Here is a 21,518-nt window from a genome sequence, read left to right on the forward strand (position 1 = left end):
ATGCTGGGTGAAATAAGTCAAGCAGAGAGAGTCAATTATCATATGGTTTCACTTATTTGTGGAGTATAACAAATAGCATGGAGGACATGGGGAGTTAGGGGAAGGGAGTTGGGAGAAATTGGAAGGGGAGGTGAACAATGAGAGACTATGGACTCTGAAAAACAATCTGAAGGGTTTGTAGAGGTGGGGGGGTGGGAGGTTGGGGGAACCAGGTGGTGGGTATTAGAGAGGGCTCGGATTGCATGGAGCACTGGGTGTGGTACAAAAACAATGAATACTGTTATGCTGAAAATAAATTTTAAAAAATGATAAAAAATAATAATAACAATATGCTAATATGCTAGGTGACCTCAACACTCCACTCTCGGCAATAGGCAGATCATCTCAGCAGAAAATCAACAAAGAAAAGAGCTTTGAGACACTGGACCAGATGGACTTCAGAGATATATACAGAACATTCCACCCTAAAACAACAGAATTTTCATTCTTCTCATGTACACATGGAACTTTCTCCAGAATAGACCACATACTGGGTCACAAATCTGGTCTCAACCAATACCAAAAGATTGAGATTATTCCCTGCATATTCTCAGACCACAGTGCTTTGAAACTGGAGCTCAATCACAAGAAAAAGTATGGGAGAAATTCAATCACTTGGAAGCTAAAGACCATCCTGCTTAAGAATGTTTGTGTCAACCAGTAAGTCAAAGAAGAACTTAAAAATCATGGAAACCACTGAGAATGAAAACACATTGGTCCAAAATATATGGGATATGGCCAAAGAGGTCCTACAGGGGAAATACATAGCTATCCAAAGGTCACTCAAAAGCATAGAAAAATCCCAAATACACAACCCATCTTTATACCTTAAAGAACTGGAGAATCAACAACAAATTTAAGCCTCACTCATGCACAAAAAGGGAAATAATTTAGATTAGAGCAGAGATCAATGAATTAGAAACCAAAAATATAGTAGAACACATCAATAAAACTAGAAGCCGGTTCTTTGAAAGAATTAATAAGATCAATAAACCACTGGCCAGACTTACCCAAAAGAAAAGAGAAAGGATCCAAATTAATAAAATTATGAATGGAAGGAGAGATCACAACTAACACCAAAGAAATAGAAATAATTATTAGAGATTATTATTAACAACTATATGCCAGTAAATTAAGCAATCTAGAAGAAATGGACGCATTCTTGTAAACCTATAAACTACCAAGACTGAAACAGGAAGAAATTGACAACCTGAATAGAGCAATAACCAGTAATGAGATTGAGACAGTGATCAAAAACCTCCAAAAAACCTAAGAGTCCAGGGCCTGATGGATTCCCTGGGGAATTCTACTAAACATGCAAAGAAGAAATAATACCTGTTCTCCTGAAGCTGTTTCAAAAAATAGAAACAGATGGGAAACTTCCAAACTCATTCTATGAGCCAGCATTACCTTGATCCCAAAACCAGGCAAAGACCCCATCTAAAAGGAGCATTTCAGACCAAAATCCCTGATGAACATGATGCTAAAATTCTCAACAAGATCCTAGCCAATAGGGGTGCCTGGGTGGCTCAGTGGGTTAAAGCCTCTGCCTTCAGCTCTGGTCATGATCTCAGGGTCCTGGGATCGAGCCCCACATTGGGCTCTCTGCTCAGCAGGGAGCCTGCTTCCCCATCTCTCTCTGCCTGCCTCTCTGCCTACTTGTGATCTCTCTCTCTGTCAAATAAATAAATAAAATCTTTAAAAAAAAAAAGATCTTAGCCAATAGGATTCACAGTACATTAAAAGGATTATCCATGACAACTAGGTGGGATTTATCCCTGGGATGCAAGTGTGGTTCAACATTTGCAAATTAATCAATGTGATAGAATAAATCAATAAGAGAAGAGAGAAGAACCACATGGTCCTCTCAATTGATGCAGAAAAAGCATTTGACAAAATACAGCATCCTTTCCTCATTATAACTCTTCAAAGTATAGGGATCAGGGGAACATTCTTCAACCTCATAAAATCCATCTATGAAAAACCCACAGCAAATATTCTCAATGGGAAAAGCTGAGAGCCTTCCCCATTAAGATCAGGATGACAAGATCAGATGACAAAGATGCCCAGTCTCCCACTATTGTTCAACATAGTGATGGAAGTCTTAGCAACAGCAATCAGTCAAGAAAAAGAAATAAAATGTATTCAAATTGGCAACTAATAAATCAAACTCTCTCTCTTTGGAGATGACATGACACTTTTATGTGGAAAACCCAAAAGTCTCCACTCCCCAAATTACTGGAACTCATACAGTAACTCAGTAATGTGGCAGGATACAAAATTAATGCACAGAAATCTGTAGCTTTCCTATACACTAACAATGTAACTGTAGAAAAAGGAATTAGGGAATTGATTCCATTTACAATAGCACCAAAACCCATAAGATTCCTTGGCATAAACCTAACCAAAGAGGTAAAGGATCTGTACTCTAGAAAATACAGAACACTTATGAAAGAAATTGAAGAGGACACAAAAAGATGGAAAAACATTCCATGCTCATGGATTAGAAGAATATACATTTTCAAAGTGCTGGAACAAACAATCCTAAAATTTGTATGGAACAAGAAAAGACTCTGAATCACCAAGGAAATCCTGAAAAAGAAAAACAAAGCTGGGGCATCACATTGCCTGATTTCAAGCTATATTACAAAGCCGTGATCACCAAGACAGCGTGGTACTCACACAATAAAAGACGTAGATCAATGGAACAGAACAGAGAGCCCAAATATGAACCCTCCTCAACGTTATGGTCAACTAATCTTCTACAAATCAGGAAAAAATATCCAGTGGAAAAAAAGACAGTCTCTTCAATAAATGGTGCTGGGAAAATTGGACAGCTATATACGGAAGAATGAAACAAAGATGAACTCTAAATGCATGAGGGACCTCAATGTGAGACAAGAATCCATCAAAATCCCAGAGGAGAACATAGGCAGTAACCTCTTTGATATGAGCCACAGCAACTTCTTTCAAGACATGTCTCTAAAGGCATGGGGAACAAAAGTGAAAATGAACTTTTGGGACTTCATCAAGATAAAAACCCTTCTGCACAGCAAAGGAAATAGTCAATAAAACAAAGAGTCAACTCATGAAAGGGAGAAGATATTTGCAAATTACACTACAGATAAAGTGCTGATATCCAGGATCTAGAAAGAACTTCTCAAACTCAACTCCCAAAAATCAGATAACCAAGTCAAAAAAGGGGCAGAAGACATGAACAGACACTTCTCCAAAGAAGACATACAAATGGCTAACAGATACATGAAAAAATGAACAACATCATTAGCCATCAGCAAAATTCAAATGAAAACCACATTGAGATACCCCCTTACACCAGTTAGAATGGCAGAAATTGACAAGGCAAGAGACAATAAATGTTGGAGAAGTTGTGGAGAAAGGGGAACCCTCTTACACTGTTTTTGGTACAGCCACTTTGGAAAACAGTGTGAAGGTGCCTTAGAAAGATAAAAATAGAGTTACCCTATGACCCAGAAATCGCACTACTGGGTATTTACCCCAACAATACAGATGTAGTGAAAAGAAGGGCCCCATGCACCCCAGTGTTCATAGTAGCAATGTCTACTGTAGCCCAACTATGGAAAGAGCTGAATGCCTTTCAACAGACAAATGGATAAAGAAGATATTGTCCATATATACAATGGAATATTACTCAGCCATCAGAAAGGATGAATACCCAACATTTGCATCAACATGGATGGGACTGGAGGAGATTATGCTAAGTGAAATAAGTCAGCAGAGAATGTCAATCATCATATGATTTTCCTTATTTGTGGAACATAAGGAATAGCATGGAGGAGATGAGGAGAAGGAAGTGAAAAATGAGGAGGTGGCAATCAGAGGGGGAGATGAACCATGAGAGACTGGATTCCAGGAAACAAACTGAGGGTTTTAGAGGGGAGGAGGATGGAGGAATGGATCAGCCCAGTGATGGATATTAAGGAGGGCACGAATTGCATGGAGCACTGGCTTTTATACACAACCAATGAATCATAGAACACTACATCAAATCTAACAATGTACTGTATGGTGACTAACATAATTATTTTCAAAAAAAATTTTTTTTAAAGATTTTGCTTATTTACTTGACAGAGAGAGAGAGAGGGACTATAAGAACGGAGAGTGGGAGAGGGAAAAGCAGGCTTCCCACTGAACAAGGAGGCTGATGCAGGGTTCGATCCCAGGACCCTGGGATCATGACCTGAACCGAAGGCAGACATTTAACAACCAGGCCACCCAGACGCCCCACATAAGATGGTAATTAAAAAATAATCATTTTATAATGAAATCCTCACATACCTCCTTGGTGGTAAGGAATTTTGGTGTTCTAAAAATAATAAAATAAAATTTTTAATGAGAGAGAGAACGAGCAAGCACAACCCCAGGGGAACAGCAGGCAGAGGGAGAAGCAGGCTCTCCACTGAGCAAGGTGCCCGATGTGGGACTCAATTCCAGGACCCTGGGATCATGACCTGAGCTGAAGGCAGATACTTAACTGACTGAGCCACCCAGGCATCCCAGACTGATTTTTTTTGGTTTAAATACATAATGGTTGGGATCATTGGTTCTGGTGTCAATATGCCTGTTTATCAATCCCAGCTCTGTCATTTCCTAGAAACTGTGGAACTCAGGCAAATCACTTAATTGTTGTGCCTCAGTTTACTCATCTATTAAATGGGGATGGTAAAAATTTTAACTCCTTATGGGATTGTTGCCACAATTGAATCAGTTAATACATGTAGCTCCTGCAATACTGGAAGACAGTGTGAGCATTCAAAAATACTAGTTCTTGTTTTCTTCATCCTCATCATTATTGTCTTTTTATCATTGTCATCATCACAGTCATCGTCACTGTCATCATCTGTCATCATTGTCACCATTATCATCCGTATCATCATCGCTATCATCGTCACTGTCATCTGCATCATCCTCATTATTGCCACATTGGCATCATCTATGTCATCATTGTCACTGTTATCATATCTGTCTTCATCGTTGTCATCATCACTATCATTGCTGCTCTCATTATCATCATTGTCATTATCACTGTCATCATCACTGTCATCCCTGTCATCATCTAGTCGTCAGCATCACTGTCATCATCCTCATTATCGTCATCTCTGTCATCATTTTTATCATATCTGTCATCAGTGTCATCACTATCATTGTCACTGCCATAATTATTGTCATTACATCACTGTCATCTAGTCATCATCATTGTTACTGTCATCATCTAGTTGTCATCATTGTCAGGGTTATCACCGTCATCCTCATTATGGTCACCATTGGCATCATCTTTGTCATTATTGCCATCGCCATCATGCTCACTGTCATCATTATCATCGTCATCATCCAGTCATCATTGTCATCATCACCATTATTGTCATCATTATCAACATCATTGTCATCATCACTGTCATCATCATCATCCTCCTCATCTGTCATCATCATCTAGTCATCATATTCAGTCAAGGTCAGGTTAATTTGGCAATTGGAATAGAATGTCTCCTGAATGCCGCATCAGGAATCCTAAGATATTCAAGATCATTGTGATTCGTAAATATCTATAACTCCCAGATCTCCCCTGTGCCTTAAGAAAGCAGGAGACACTAGAGTTCTCCTTTGGGCAATTAAAAGTTTCACAAAAACTCTAGATCCATAAGCACAATAGGCAGGAATGGGAACTACATTTTTTGATTCGTTGATTTTGTTTTTGGTACCTACCATGTCTCGAGAACCATAGAGGCATTTGCAGGAGTGTGGATGTCCTGCACACGGGTTAGCCCCACTCCTCAATGAAGGAAGAAGAGGCTTATGGTAGCTAAATGACTTTTCAAAGTTTCCTCGAATCTGTTTGTTCTTATTTTCATCAGAGAGTTAATATTGTTATTCAAAATAAATAGCACTTGAGTATTTCTCTAAGAGAAGACCTAAGTAGCTGATTTGCTTTTCGTTCCTAATTTTAATGCACTTCTTCAAATTTTGACAAAGTATATATTACCCAAAGGGATGGAAGTTGAGTGATTCATGGAAAGTTTTATCTGAAGTGGTAAGAGGCAAGATGGCTAGGAGAATTTGAATATTTAGTAATCTCAAAGGTAAACCATTACCACAAGTCACAGTATCATTCAACATAACAAAAAAGTTTAGGTTTTTAATGTAATTCAATTCAATTAACTAACATTTAAGTTAGCTTAGGAGACAAACAAAGATGACTAAGACTCTATTCATGCTTCTAAGGAGGTGACCCTTTTGGAAAAGTTTGACAGAGAGAAATGCTGGATGTAAATGGATGAGAAGTTTGCCTTGCTGGTTGGGTGAAGTTTGAGACTGCCTCCCTTGGCCTTATAGAACTCCTGGCAAAAATATAGTTCCTTAGGAAGAAAAGAAGGTGAAAGATGCCAGATTATCTCCTTCATTCTCTCTGTGCATATTCTCTGTACATGTTCTCAGATCTTCCTCTGTCCAATGCAGACCCCAAGACAATGTTCACTTGTGAATATTCTGTTTCCCTCACTGGTGTGGGATTCTTCTGAGAATGTTCTCTGCTTCCTGGAACTTCAGGGACTGCCTGACACCTGAAGTTTCATGTACACCTTGACCCACTACAAAAAGGGATGAATCAAAGACCACCTCTTCTCACTATATGAGACCTTTGGCTCAGCATCTGCTACGTGGGAAGGCATGAAGACTGGATACACTAGGGAGACGTTTGCACTGTTGGGTCCCCCAAAAACGGGTACCCCAGTAATGGGTCCATGATTAAAGGAGCGAGACTTATACAAAGCGAAAGTCAAGCAAAGCTTTATTTTGCGCCAAGCATCAAGAATCAAAGCGACCGTCAAACAGACCAGTCGGGGCCGCCCCTTACAGAGAGGATGACCCCTCCCTGCTTTCCAGACTAACTTATAAAGCAAAGGCCATGTGGTTGGGCCTGGCACCACACAGGCGGCCAATTAAATTGTAACACACAGAGAAAGCTGCACAGTCATGCTAGGTGACCAGTTGAATTACAATTTACCCTAGTAGACATTTGAACCAGCCTATCACCTTGTTCAGAATTGGCACCCAAAAGGTGCCCAAAGGGCGGGTCCCATACGCCTTGGTAGCTAGGAGACAGTATGCACCCCCACTGATTGAATACCTCCACCTGGCCTGACCCACCCTTGTATTTGGACTTTGTTACCTGGGACTGGTTTCCGGGACTTGTTTTTAAGTAAGTTCCCCTGGGGGGTGGGGCAAAGTCAATTTAAGTTTTACAACAAAATGGCAGTTCAACCGAGGTGGGGCCGCTCTGGCTGAATAGGCCCTTAAAGCACCATCCCTAAAGTGTCTTCCAGTGCTAGAGCTAGTTCCAGCAGGGCCAGATATTTCTAAAGTTACTGAGTAGATCCCTCTGTTCGCTTGCAGGGAACAAAGCTTTTGACTTTTAACTCTTGTAAGTGGAGCAGTGAATACACCAGCTCTTCGAGACACACTAGGAAGACATGTGACATTTAGAAATACATTAATCATCAGGGTAATGATTGACTCTCAACCACTGGGGAAATCACTCTCTAATTTTCTTACAGAGGTATCCAAATGAGTTCTTCATTCAATCTGGTCTTTCTAGTTTTTCATTTGAAAACATTTCAAAGGAAAGGATAGAAAATAAAAGTTCAGAATATGGATTAGTCAAAGTTAATCTATTAACATGTGATTATATAGTGCTTTCCATGAGCTTTGCCTACCTAAAAGACCATGTGCAGTTTTTACTCCCTTTCCAGGAATTCCCTTCTCATGTACTATACTTCTCCATCTTAGCTGAACACAAAGGCTGCTTCCTCCTTTAACTTCTTCGTTACTTGAGCTCAGACATGTTTTTGTTTTTGTCTTTTTCTTATCTGCACACCCAAAGTACTTCAAGAAATTAAACAGTGATGTAATTTTGGAATATGACTTTCCTAATACAACCTGTAATATGGCCTTTTGATTCTCCATAGACAAACAGAACATTGCCTGTTATTATTTGAAGGTATGAGAGATGCCAAGTGTTAAATTTCCTTCTTTTTTCATAAAAACAAAGGGATAACATTCATTAATCTTTTAAAATGTATCCAACAATGTGCTAAGCATTTTTCTTATATGATCTTATTTAATCATGATGACAGTTCTTGGAGGCAAATGTTGACTTGTGAAGAGCTGTGCTACTTAGTCAAGGGTTACCGACAAGAAGCAGGTTCAGGACTTGAACTCAGCCCATTCTAGCTTCAGAAGCCTTGCTCTGAAACATCATGCTATGCTCAAGAGATCTGGCCTGTCATTTTATCATGCATCTGGTGTTTTTATTAAAAGCAAATGAAAAGGCCATAAGTGTTAGAAGCCTAGTTTGGGATTCAAGTTAAATGACAAGTATCTTTCAGTTTCATCTTTGAATGTCCATGAGTATTATCTGGCCTCATATCAGGATAATGTCCAAAGCCCAAATTTGAGAACTTTCACAAATGTGAGGTTCTTGGTGTCCCCTGCTCACCTTTGACACCCATAGTCCCTTGTCACCCTCAATCACTTCCATCTGGTGGCCAGGTCTACCTGATAATTTACGCTCCCCATCCCCCACATTCTGTGTTCTCACCAGTTAGTGGGTGCTATTATGCTTACTATCATGTCTCTGTGTTTCAAAAAATAAAAGCATTGAGACTTCTGAGTCCAGCTAAAGACTGCAAGGCCCCTGAATTTTAAGTGGATTTGAAAAATTCATTTTAGAGCTGCTTTCCTGTTAAATTGGACCTTTCGTTTCATGCTGGGCAGTAGCAAGCAGGGGGAGAGCCAAGAAGTAAGATGAGTTTGGCACAATAGCTCACTTGCTGTGGGCCAAGGTTTAGGTAGGTTTTGATTTTGTTTGGGGTGGCTTTGAATACCCTTGGTTCTTTTTTTTCAAAGTGTCCAAATGTGAGAGTGAATAGTAAATAGACAGGGGAAAATGAGCCTGTCGTGGGGGGGGGGGCGGGGACAAGCAGATGTCTTCCTGTGTGTCCCTTTGATTTGTGGTGTAAGGAGCTTTCTGAGACGTTGGCTGGCAAGAAGGAAGCAGGTTGTCATGTCAACACTGTGGTTTCCTCATATGTGTTTACTATAGCTTTTTGCTGGGTTTTAGTGCCTTATTCTAGGAGAGAATTACTATGGCTTTGTGGGTCCAAGAGTATTCCTGGTGGGCAGGCAATGGGCTGCCCTGCCCAGCCTGGGCTCCTTGCCTTCCTTTGTCCTCTCAGCCAGAAGTGGAAAGCCTGGCCACTCCTGGCTCTTTCTGTGAATGGAGACAAAGAGGAAGGCATGTGTAGGCTGTACGTACAGAATGGAGAACAAGCTGGTCTTGCTAATGGGTCAGGAAAGGTGGGGAGAGGGTCTGTCTCTTCTCCGGAGAGGTAGGTAGGAACAAAATTACAAATAGAGACGGGGAATGAGTGGCTCCTGTGGTAGCTTGTTTTGTTTGGCTTTTTGGTGTTTGACCTGCACCTGTTTTCATTTAAAACAGCTGTTCGTTTTTTTAAGATGTTATTTGAGAGAGAAAGAAAGTGAGAGAGAGCAAGTGCACACGATCTGGGGAGGAGCAGAGGGAAAGGGACAAGCCAACTCTGCACTGAGCACGGTGTGGGGTTTGATCCCACAACCCCGAGATCATGACCTCAGCCAAAAGCGAGAGTGGGACACTTAACCAACTGAGCCACCCAGGTGCCCCTAGCTGACCTTTTTTTTTCCTTTAAATCAGGAAATTTCACCTTAAAAAATAAGGACAGTGGATTTATAAAACACAGAATGTCTTATTCCTGCGTGTCAACAATAAATGGACACTGAGCAGCCGCTTCTCTTTCAAGAGTCTGTGTTGGCCATTTCGCTGCAGTCACCAGCGCTCCTCAATGACCCCTGACACCGAGGCCGTGCGCCAGCTGCCATCTGTCATATTCATCCAGCTCATTTTATTCCTACACATGATTTGTCTGGCTCCTTGGGCATTTGATTTTATTAGGCTTCTTGTAAAAAGCCTTCCGTTCTATAGCAAGATGTCTGGGCTTTGTCCCAGGGCCCTCAGAACTGTTTGGAAGCCAGGAGAGATGAGCTCAGGTTTGGGTTTTAGAGATGACTCTGGCTCCTTGCCTCAAGCCTGTCCGGTGTCCAGTCCGTCACGCACACGCAGGTTAGTCATGAGACAGATGCAACAGGGCCCCACGGATGAGAAGGCCTCATCCCAGGCAAGCAGCAGGGCTTGTGGAGAGAAGGGAAGAGACTCTGGAAGCACTTCAGGGCTAGGAACCGCCTGGAGTATATGGCATGTGGAGGAAAGTAAAATGAAGAGGCTTGCGCTCGTGGGCAGGGGATACGAACGTGGATGGAGAGAAGGAGGTGGATGTTTGACGTGATCCGAGTAAAAATACCAACAAAAATAGACTGTGTTCAGCTCTGGACGCTCAGGAAGTCACAATGTAGCCCATAATAAATTCATTTCTTACCCAAATATGTTTCCTTGTTAAATCAGCACCATCCGTATAAACGAATGTGTGTACCAGCTGGCGACAGGTGATGTGATGAGCCCCCTCCAAGTCAGCAGTGGCCCTTGTCTCGCTCACTGCTGTATTCCTGATACTGAGCAACCCCAGGACATTGTGTGCACACAGGAAAGATGCAGTGAAGCCACCAGTAAATTAATTAGTTAAAGATCAACAGGGATAATTTAAAGTGTACTCATGGTTTAAACTCAATTGTCACAAATTTTGCTTAGTTAAGCCTTTTGCCTTTATCTCTGCTGCCCCTGGGCCCCCTCCACTGTAGTTTGTGACACCTGGGCACACCTGGGAACACATCCCAGGGTACAGTCGCTTGAGATGCATATAGTAATGAACATGGTTTTAGGTGATAACAAAGACCTCTCTGCTTTTAATACTAACATGATTCCTAACTTTTAATTTTGGCCGTTTACTATTTTTAAATACTGTTCAATTAAAACTATTTTAAAAGCCAATGTACACACAGGTGTCTTCACAGAGACTTACCTGTACTTCTTCTTAAGGAGCAAATAACTGAGTGGAGTGCCTTTCTGGGATGGCCCTGTTGTCAGAATCAAAACCCATTTTATAGTCAAAGATTGTTCCCATTCAGCTACAGCTTCTGCTATCATGTTCCTATGTTGCTTGAGGGGCTGTTCACCTGCTGAGATTTTTAGGAGATTTGACAAGTAATCATATAAGTTTTATAGATTTTATGCAAGTAATAGGTGAATACATTCTTGCTGTAAAAATCATAAAGGTGTATATAATATAAAAAGCAAAGGTCCCACTTCAACACTACCTCCTCACATCCTTTCTTTTCCTCCACAAGTAATCATAGCTAATTTTTAATGGGTTCCTTTAAAACTTTCTACTATGCACAAGAGCGCCTGGGTAGTAGCTTAGTGGGTTAGGCACCTGACTCTTGATTTAAGCTTAGGACATGATCTTGGGGTTGTGGGATTGAGTCCTGAGTTGGGCTCCGTGCTCAGCGTGGAGTCTGCTTGAGATTCTGTCCCTCTGCCTTTCCCCGATCTCCCTCTCTCTCAAACAGGTAGATAGGTAGATAGATAGATAGATAAAATCTTTCAAAAAAAAAAAAAAAAAAACCTTTTTTCTATGCACTATGGCATAAACCTATACATTTATAAAGACAAAGCTTCTTGGGGACTTGAGTTCTATCATGCTATCATATGGGCAAATACTTTGTCAAAGGTTACTTGAAAAGGACCAGGGACCTTAGAGAAATCAGCATGTTAATGTGTTTCTATCTACTTCTTTTTTTTTTTTTTTTTTAAAGATTTTATTTATTTATCAGAGAGAGAGGAAGAGAGAGCGAGCACAGGCAGACAGAATGGCAGGCAGAGGCAGAGGGAGAAGCAGGCTCCCTGACGAGCAAGGAGCCCGATGTGGGACTCGATCCCAGGACTCTGGGATCATGACCTGAGCCGAAGGCAGCTGCTTAACCAACTGAGCCACCCAGGCGTCCCTCTATCTACTTCTTTTAATTGCAGCTAGCCCTCTGTAATATGTGCACCTTGCTTTCTTGAAATGTTCAGGGACATTTAGCCTGTTTCTGATTTTTCACTGCTGTGAACAATGCCACAATGAGCATCTTTGCCCTTGACTCTTTGGGAAAATATATTAGTATTTCTCTAAAAGACATCGCTTGCTTTAGAATTGGTGGTATAAGATATGCACATTTAAAATTCTGATAGATATTTCCAATTCGTTCTTCCAAAAAACTATACCAGTTTACCCTTTTGCCAGTAGGATGTAAGATTAACTCTTTCCCCACTCCACTGCCTCATCTAGATATTGCCATTTTTAAAATATTATAACTCGTGTGAACATGAATGAAATCTTGTTGTTGTTTTAAACTGCATCGTTGCTTTCCTGTGAGGTAGAGCCTTGGGTGCTGATGAGAACTTTGTCACCATGTGCCCTTGTGTCTAAGTGTTGCTCTCCTATTTCAGATGCTCACTACCTCACCTGCAGGATCCAGGAATGTGCCGAGACCACTCGCAGTGGGCCTTTTGCCCGCTCCATTGACATCAGTTCCCTGGTTGTTCAGGATGAATATATCTTCATTCAGGTGAGTCCAGAAAATGCAGTCAGGTGATGTCAGGAGAATGAGGGTGGCTTTCCCACGGTTGTGAAGATGGGCTGGGGTGCAGTCCCTCATTTGCTGCTCTGGTGACCTGTTCTCTGGGGGGATCCAAGACTTCTGGTGAAAGGAGAAGGGTTTATATGTCAGTATTATGTAAAGGGGTCTTCAGTGGCCCACTGAATCCTCAGTTGAGTTGCTGTTTGATTATACCAAAAAGGGTCTGGAAATGACTATGACTCAGTCTATGGTTTAGAGGTTACTTAGAGCCACATCTCCCATGGGATTTGACTTTAATTAGTTTATCAAAGCTCCATTCTATTTCTGTCCAAAGTGACCTGTCTAACTTGGGAATGAGAATTCCCAAGAAATGTGGCATCTCTAGGATTTTCTTTCTAGAACAATCTAGAATTCACTGAATTTTGCCCTCCCTTTCCAACACTAACTACTCCCTAATATGTGCCAAATCTAAAATCCTATACTCCCAAGAACTCTGACTCAAAAAGAAAGCTAGGTGTGACTCGCATTTATAGACAAGCAAGGGAAGCTTTGTGTTAGGTCTTGAGTTTCCCTGAAAGGAGATTCAGAGAAGAGCAAAAAAGAGGAAAAAATGAAAGGTGATTCTCCATTGAGTGACTGTGTGTGTGTGTGTGTGTGTGTGTGTGTGTGTGTGTGTGTGTGTGAGAGAGAGAGAGAGAGAGAGAGAGAGAGAAACCGAACCTGACCTTTGAATTCCCCTACTCTGCCTTCCCACCCTTCTGCTGTCCATTCCTTTGCAAACTGTTTCCTACAGAAACCTTGATCTTTGGACTCTCCTAGAGTTTGCTCAGACCTAAGCACCTGAATGATACTCTCTGCCCCACTCCTGGTCTCTTAGTCCAGCTCCGCCCCACTCCTCCTGGGTTGCCTCTCTTCCTCTGAACCCTTGTAGCTCTTCTTGTCTGCCAGTCCTCCAGCACATGGACTATTGGGAGTTGTTACTTAAATCTTTGTGGATTTGTCCTCTTTCTAAATTGTATTTTATATCCTCTGAGGATAGGGACAATATTTTATACCCACATTTTACTCCTCATCCTTGGTCCTAACAAGAAGCCTTTGCAAATCCAGGGTGCTCAGTGACTGCTTGTTGTATGGATAGATTGTAGACAGAGAGGTTATTTCTTTTGAAAAATCAGTTGTATAGACTTTTGAGGGCTTGTAAAATGCAGGAAAAGTAACCAGCCACTCAAAAACCAGCTTGAAAAAGGGAGGGAAAGCGAGGTCTTTTTGGCTCAAGAAAACCAGCAACAATAGCCACAGTCACTAAACTGTGGAAAGAACCAAGATGCCCTTCAACGGACAAATGGATAAGGAAGATGTGGTCCATATACACTATGGAGTATTATGCCTCCATCAGAAAGGATGAATACCCAACTTTTTTATCAACATGGACGGGACTGGAAGAGATTATGCCGAGTGAAATAAGTCAATCAGAAAGAGTCAATTATCATTGGGTTTCACTTACTTGTGGAGCATAAATAATAACATGGAGGACATGGGGGAGATGGAGAGAAGTGAGTTCGGGGAAATTGGAGGGAGAGACAAACCATGAGAGACTGTGGACTCTGAGAAACAAACTGAGGGTTTTTAGAGGGGAGGGGATGGGGGGTTGGGTGAGCCTGGTGGTGGGTATTATTGGGCACATATTGCATAGAGTACTGGGTGTGGTGCATAAACAATGAATTCTGGAACACTGAAAAGAAATTTTAAAAATTAAAAAAAAACAAAAACAAAAACGGAAAACCCCTATTTCTTAGTTCAAGTAAAAGCCAGAATCTGTTTTTTCCCTAAATCTTGGCAGGTCATGGGCACCATTGTTTCCTTAATCATGAGTAAGTATTGAACATATACAATGCAAAATAAACAATGTTAGGCACGACCCTTGGTTTTCCCTAGCTTTGGCCCTTGGCCTGCTTCTCTCTGCACCTGGTACTCACTATCTGGGAGATCCTGTGATCTTAAGTACCATCTCTATATTCCCATGACTCTCGAGTCAGGGAGTTGTGACCTCTACCCTGTACTTTAGATCTTTATGTCTCATAGTCATCCTGGTATCTCAATTTGGATGTTGTACGGCTAAAATAAAATCAGCATGTCCCCCTTGAACCCGACACACTGGTGGCACTGCCCTCTACCGGTCACTCGAGGCAGAAAACTAGAAGTTTGTCTATGTCGCCAAATTCAGTGAATCAAGGCTCCTGTTCTTAACACCCTGACTTATTTCTCAGATGTTTCCTTTCATTCCATTCGCATTGCCATGGTCCCAGTTTAAGGCTTTATATTTCTTTATCTATATTTAATTTTTTTTCGAGGTAGCAACACAGAGATGATTTATGAATTTACCAGTCTGATTGCCCTTTCCTTAATGCTAATACTGCATATAATGATGAACATGGCAGAATTGTTTCTGGGAAACATGACGTAGAATTTTTAAATGTTCAGATTTTTTAAAAAATTCATTTTTCCTTTTATTGCATGAAGTTTTCTGTAACTCTGCCGGCAGACATCCAGGTTTTTTTTTCTAACTATTCTGAAATATCTTTTATTATTATTAGACTGGAAGCCAGTAGTAGTTTTTTCGTTCATAAGCATCAATTTTTATTTTGTTTGAAAGATATGAGTTCCCATTAGTCAATAAAGTTTTATTGATTGCCGGCTACATTTCAAGCTCTTGTTCTAGGAGCTGAGGTTAAGACAGTGAACATAATAAAGTTCCTGCCCAAGTGGTGTTTGTATTCTAGTGGGAGACGGGGAAAAATATATATAATATATATAGATATATATATTATATGTATTTATAATTATATATAAAATCATATTAAAAAATATATATATATGTAGATATGAAAGCCTATAAAGAGTAGTGGTTGAGATCCTGTAGTTTGAAATCCGATGGCCAAGATTTATTCTAACTTCTGCAGGCTCCACTTCAGCTGCATGACCTTGAGCTGTGCCTCATCTATAAAAAGAGAGTAATTCCAGTTCTCACTTCATGGGTTGCTGGGCAGATTCTATTTGTTAATTACATCTGTAAAGTCCCAAAACAATGCTATAGAATTGTTGCTCTCTATCTTTCTATCTATCTTGTTCTATTACCTATTTATCTATTTACAGAATATATCAGGTAATGATAATGGGCTGGCTGAAAACTCACGAGGAATGTGAATGTTAGGTATCATTAGGTATTGTTGTTTTATTTAGGATGACCTGAAAAGGACTCATCTGGTGAGTGGCAAACCTGGAGTGGGTAGCAGAAGTCAGCAGTGAGAGGAGGACATAGAGCCGGGTGTGTTGGGCCCTGTACTTTCTTGATCCCCACATGAGGACGTGGGGTGAACAGGAGAGATTTGAACCTGGCTTTAGGAGCAGAGGTGATGAGGAGGCCAAGGCTGAGGATATAAGTTGGAAGGATATCAGCATATCGATGTTATTTTTGAATTACAAAATTGAAGTCACCGGAGGAGCAAGTACAGACAGAAAAGAAAACAATGCAAAGACTGCAGGGCACAGGGCACTCTAATATTAGGGATGAGAAAGAAGGAGTAAAGGAGACCTTGTCACAGAGTTTAGAGACAGCCACAGGAAGACCTAGGGTACTAGATCCCACAGGACCTCGAAGGCTGTTTTAGGATTTTTTTTTTTTTTTTGGTAAACCATGAGAGAGATGGGAAGCATGGAGTAACAGTTCCCCCAAATAATGCAAAAGGCCAATACTTTTGAGAAAAACATGGAATTTCATCAATCACTAAGTAAACACAGATGAAATATGATTATTTGCAACTCTCAGTTCGCTAAGTTTAAAATAAAGTGAAAACATGTCCGTGGGTCACACATGGACAACTGCGCATGTGACAGGTACAGATGTGTGTCGTTCGGCCAGCAGCAGCTAATGAGTCCCTGCCTTCGCATTGATCAGTATATGTCTTAGTTCTGACAGTGTATGCTTAGTCTTTAGTTAAAATTGCTTCTTGAAAAAAAAGACTCATTATATGATGTTTTCCTTGCTTTCCTGACACTGTGTTTCTTTGATCATTTTAAATACATGTTCTAGCTACTTTATGAATATAATAGCAAATCTTCTACTTTTGGATAATATCTGTTGATTTCCTCTTATGAGCAATGACACAACTAATAGATTTCCATGCATTTCTCTTTCCTCCCCTCTCTCTTAAATTCCTCCCCTGGTTTTAGATGGTCATATTATCTCTTTGTTTGCTTTTCAAACTTAAAATATAATGCTGTTAGACGTAAATGTTTTATGAAGCATGGCTGAACAAAGATAGAAAAAAATAACCTGTGTTTATGACCTGTATCCAACTCCAGTTTTGTTAATTAAATCATTCAGAGCATTTATATACTTCTGTAAACCATCATTCCTGCATTTATTTTTATTTTAGTTTTATAGGTAAATCTAGGCCCTTTATTGTAGTTTTCCTATTTGTTTCTTGGTTCTCTGCAGTTTTTCCCTCAGTATAGTTTTCAGGAAAGGTAAGTTTTTGAAAGTTGAAAATGTTTGTCTCTCCCTTTAGGCTATAAAATATGTGTGTCATTTGCTTTCCATGAGAACTTTGCTCCATTAATTTATTGAATCTTACGATGTCAGGCCAGTCTGACATTTTCCCTTTTAGGTGTCCTTAGTTTTTTTTTGCCCTTTGATACCCAAAAGTCCTTTTAAAAATATATATTTGAATACTATTTGCTTTGCTAGTATATGTTTTGTGGTTGGTCATACTGTATCAATTCCTTTTCCTGAAATGTAAGTCTCATTCAGTTGGTTCAATTTCCCCTTATTTTTTAATTTCTCAAAAGTTTCTGATACATATTTTGAAATATATATTGTATTTCAGTTTCATTATTTTGGTTCTCATCCTCTAAAACACTTAGGATGTGTACAGTAGACAGGATAAGCAAAGGAGAGTCATCATTTTTTCCCTTCTAATCAGTTTTAATTCCCTGAGCAAAATGATATTTAAAAAAAAAAAAAAAAACTTACCCACATTGGCCATGAACGAGTAGTTAGCAGTGTCCAGGCTTCTTTTTGCATTTTTTTGCTGTTATTGTTGAACTTCTTTCCTGAACTTTGATAGCTTATGTTTTATGACTTTCTGTTCTCTCAACATAGCTACCCTAAGCTCTTGTATTTCTACTTTGAATTCTTCTCATACAGAGGTGATCTCATCATACAGATTATTCTTAATCATAGCAGTATGGTCACAATTTTCGTTTGCTTCATGGAAGCAGTTTTTATTCTGTGTCTGCTATTTATTTTTTCTGTCCCTTACCGTCTCTTATTTTGCCATATTATTTTATAATTCCTGTGCTGTTTTCTTTTTATGTTTTTTACCATTACTTATTTTTTCCATAACATGGGCTCTTCCTGGACAGACTGAGGAGGTTCTTCTTGGTGATGTACCAGAGCTCTATTTCAGCATAACAAAAATCTTCCTTTTTTCTCAGTGAAGTTCTATATAACTCCCGATAGTTTGTCTGTGAAAGCGTCCTTCACATAAGGTAAAACTGCCTGTCTGTTCTTTATCCGGCCACACCTCTCCAGCTTCTTATCAACCCCAGTTCCTGGAATAGACCCAGTGCCAATTCCTGGGGCACATAGTCCTTTGGTTTCAAATAATAAATTATTAGTTTTGTTCCTGGGGAAATGTCTCTTTAGAGAATGCTATTTCACTGACTTGATCCACGATTTGTAGTTGTAGGCATTTTTGCCCGGGTGTCTGTCTGTTCCCTGTTTGTTCTTCACTGAATTTGGCTTCCTTTCCATGTATATATTGTGTTTCAGGGTTATATTTTCATTGAGAATAGAGTTTGTACTTTTAGTTCTTGTTTTTCTTGTTGTTCCTGGATGATTTATGAGAGGAAAAAAGGAAGCACCATTATTACTTGGCTATTTAAAACCGTTTATAAAGCTTTAATTTTTCTGAAATGTTGCAATATCTCCCTGATTTTCTTGTTCCTTGACCTGCAACCCCCACCCCCAGTGTACTCACAGCACTACTTCCAAAGTAATTTATTTAAAACAAAGATCAATGTTCCTGCCTTCAGTGGCTGCTCACCACCTGTAGGTTAAAATCTAATTTCCTTAATATTGCCTACAAGGCCCTCCATGGTCTGTATCCTGCGTACTCCCATCAGCCTCATGGGAATTCCTTAGCCACTATGGCTCCCTGTATACCTTCCTTGTTATATTTTACCCTTTCATAAACAAAAAACCTGTTCAGTGTCCATACACACATGATGTCATTTGTTGCTTAACATGCCTTTCTTACATGACAAACCTGCTTGGAATGTCCATTTATTAGACAACCTTATCCTTAGATTCAACTTAGGCATTGCTAGCTATAGAAAGTCTTCCCTGACATCCTCAATTGGGGCTGCACGAAACTTCTTTGCTGACTACTTAACCTGTGTGTATTATGTCTTGCCAGCCAGGTCTGTAAACTTCAAGAGGAACAAGACGATGCCTTACCCATCAGTGTTTCTCTTGCACTTAGCGTAATGACTGGTTCTCAGTACATGTTTGTTGAACGGAACTGAACTGAGAAGATAAGACACCATCCTTATTCTCAGGGAATGCAAGTTATCTTTTTAAATCAAGGGAATCTTGTTTCTCCAACTCACAATATAAGACAACTTAGGGTAATTGGCAATTGTTCACTGCATAAGAAATGACCATATGTGGAATGTCTCTGCATTTTTATAAAACTGCTGTCCAACAATTATCCATTTTGTTATTCAGTACCCTTTTTATATTCATTCATTTAAATATATTAAAATACAATCAGCCCAGTGGGGAACACAGACAGCTAAACAATTATAATGTAGCTTGATGAGAGCTGTATTAGTGCAAAGCACATGTTGCTCTTGGAGTAGGCAGGAAGAGCTTCGGGAGGCAGGTTAATACGAGCTTCCTGTCAAGGAAGACTAGGAATCCCAGTAAGGTAGGTGAAGGAGAAAGATCATTCCAGGCAGGAGAGAAGCAGGCATAAAGTTAAGAAAGTGAGAGAATGTAATACTTGGGGACCTTTATCCAAGGACAGGTGTAGTTATGGGAGGGAATTAAGTGGCAGGAAAAATCAAGTAGAAGATTGTCTAGGTGAGATGAGCCTTTTTTATTTCCTTTCATGAAATCTGGGTAATTTTGTGTTTCCCCCTTTACAGGGCTAAGAAGCTCGGAACTGATTTTTTGCCCATTGTAGCAGCTTCCTTTCTCCTAGTGGCCATTTGTGATCACATGGCTGCTTTCTTTTCCTATTTATTTTTTGTTTTTATTTATTGCTTTTTTAAAAAAATTATTGGAAGCCATCTCAGAGCAATTTCTGCAACCAGTGTAAATTTTTAATCTTTTTTGGAGGATCTGAGTTTTGAAAATTGAAATGGAGCTCAAGAAAGGCTTTAAGGGGGGGCGCCTGGGTGCTTAGTGGGTTAAAGCCTCTGGCTTTGGCTTGGGTCATGGTCTTGGGGTCCTGGGATCAAGCCCCGCATTGGGCTCTTTGCTCAGCGGGGAGCCTGCTTCCTCCTCTCTCTCTGCCTGCCTCTCCACCTACTTGTGATCTCTGTCTGTCAAATAAATAAACAAAATCTAAAAAAAAAAAAAAGAATGGCTTTATGGAGGAGGTCAGATTTGTACTGCAATGATTAATGTCCGTCTCAAAAGCAAGGAAAAGGCAGGGATTCCTCATTCTGTTCATTGAAATAAAGCTGCCTCAGAAGGCTTTTGTGAGGGCAGAAAATCCTCAGACCAATAATAGCTTCTCCTCCAGGGTTTAAACCCAGAGATTGATATCTGCACGAGGAAGGCATCTGGGCATCAGGGTAGGTAGTATCTATCTCTCCTACCAGTGTCTACTGAAGAATGATCCCAAGAGAAGAAGCTGGAGTGTGTCAAGGCTCAGGTCCAGCCCAGCCCTTATGGGAGACATCTCCAGGGAGCACTGCTAAGGCAGAGCTGGGCTCTGAGGACTATGCATTTTCTGAAGGATACTTGCTGTCACTCCAGAATTTGGCTTTTAAAGGGGAACCTTATAAAGCCACATTATTTTCTTCTTTGCCTACAATCTGAGCAGCTGAATAATAGCTGGGTGGGTATAAAGGGCTCTGGTGGCTTTGGTTTTTCATAATTTTAAGGGTTTTATCCACTTGAATTTTTTTAGTTTTGTAGAGTATTGATATCCCTTATTTTTAGTGCCATCAGAGACCTACAACTAGAAAAAAAAAATCTTACAGGAAATGATGCCAGTTGATCCCCTCGTTCTTACCGGCTTTTTTGGGGGGGGGGGGGCAAATGTGATTTTTGGCAGGTTTTACATTGAGTGTTAAGGGAACTTGTCTCAGGAGCCACTGAAAAAGAAGAAGGTCTCTGGCCCTCTTAACCTCTCCTTAAATAGAGTCACTCAGTTTTTGTTTGCTGGGTTCTTAATACCTTTCTCATTTGACAGAAACAATCTGTTGCTAAGATGTGTTCGAAAACCACTGACTTTCTGTAGCACAGTTGGCTCAATGGGTCAAAGGTCAGATGTTTTGCATGCAGACAACTGAAGCACCAGGGAATCAGAGGACACGCAGTTCCGTTTCCTTTCTCTGGAAATTAATAAATATTATGTATGTGTGTAAGGCATACTTATTTTTCCATGAGTGAGCCATATACAAATGCATATGCATTCGAGATTAAAGTTTAAATAACCAAAAACGCAGTAAACTCTGCATAATAAACTTCCCATGACATTGATTTTGCATGAAAAATTCACCCTCAAAAAAATTTGTCCTTCTAAAGGAAAGTTCCC

General features: G+C 40.2%; 1 protein-coding gene across 1 annotated transcript in view; it reads left to right on the forward strand.

The window, feature by feature from the left end:
- Nucleotides 1-21,518, forward strand: part of LOC111145125 (sortilin related VPS10 domain containing receptor 3) — a 584,701-nt gene that overhangs the window by 428,555 nt on the left and 134,628 nt on the right. Inside the window, exon 7 of the mRNA XM_022499799.1 lies at nucleotides 12,554-12,672. Coding sequence (XP_022355507.1) covers nucleotides 12,554-12,672 — 119 coding nt within the window. The remainder of the gene's footprint in view (nucleotides 1-12,553; nucleotides 12,673-21,518) is intronic.

The sequence above is a fragment of the Enhydra lutris genome, unplaced genomic scaffold (assembly GCF_002288905.1).
Source record: "Enhydra lutris kenyoni isolate GAN:26980312 unplaced genomic scaffold, ASM228890v2 scaffoldscaffold12, whole genome shotgun sequence".
NCBI lineage: Eukaryota > Metazoa > Chordata > Mammalia > Carnivora > Mustelidae > Enhydra > Enhydra lutris.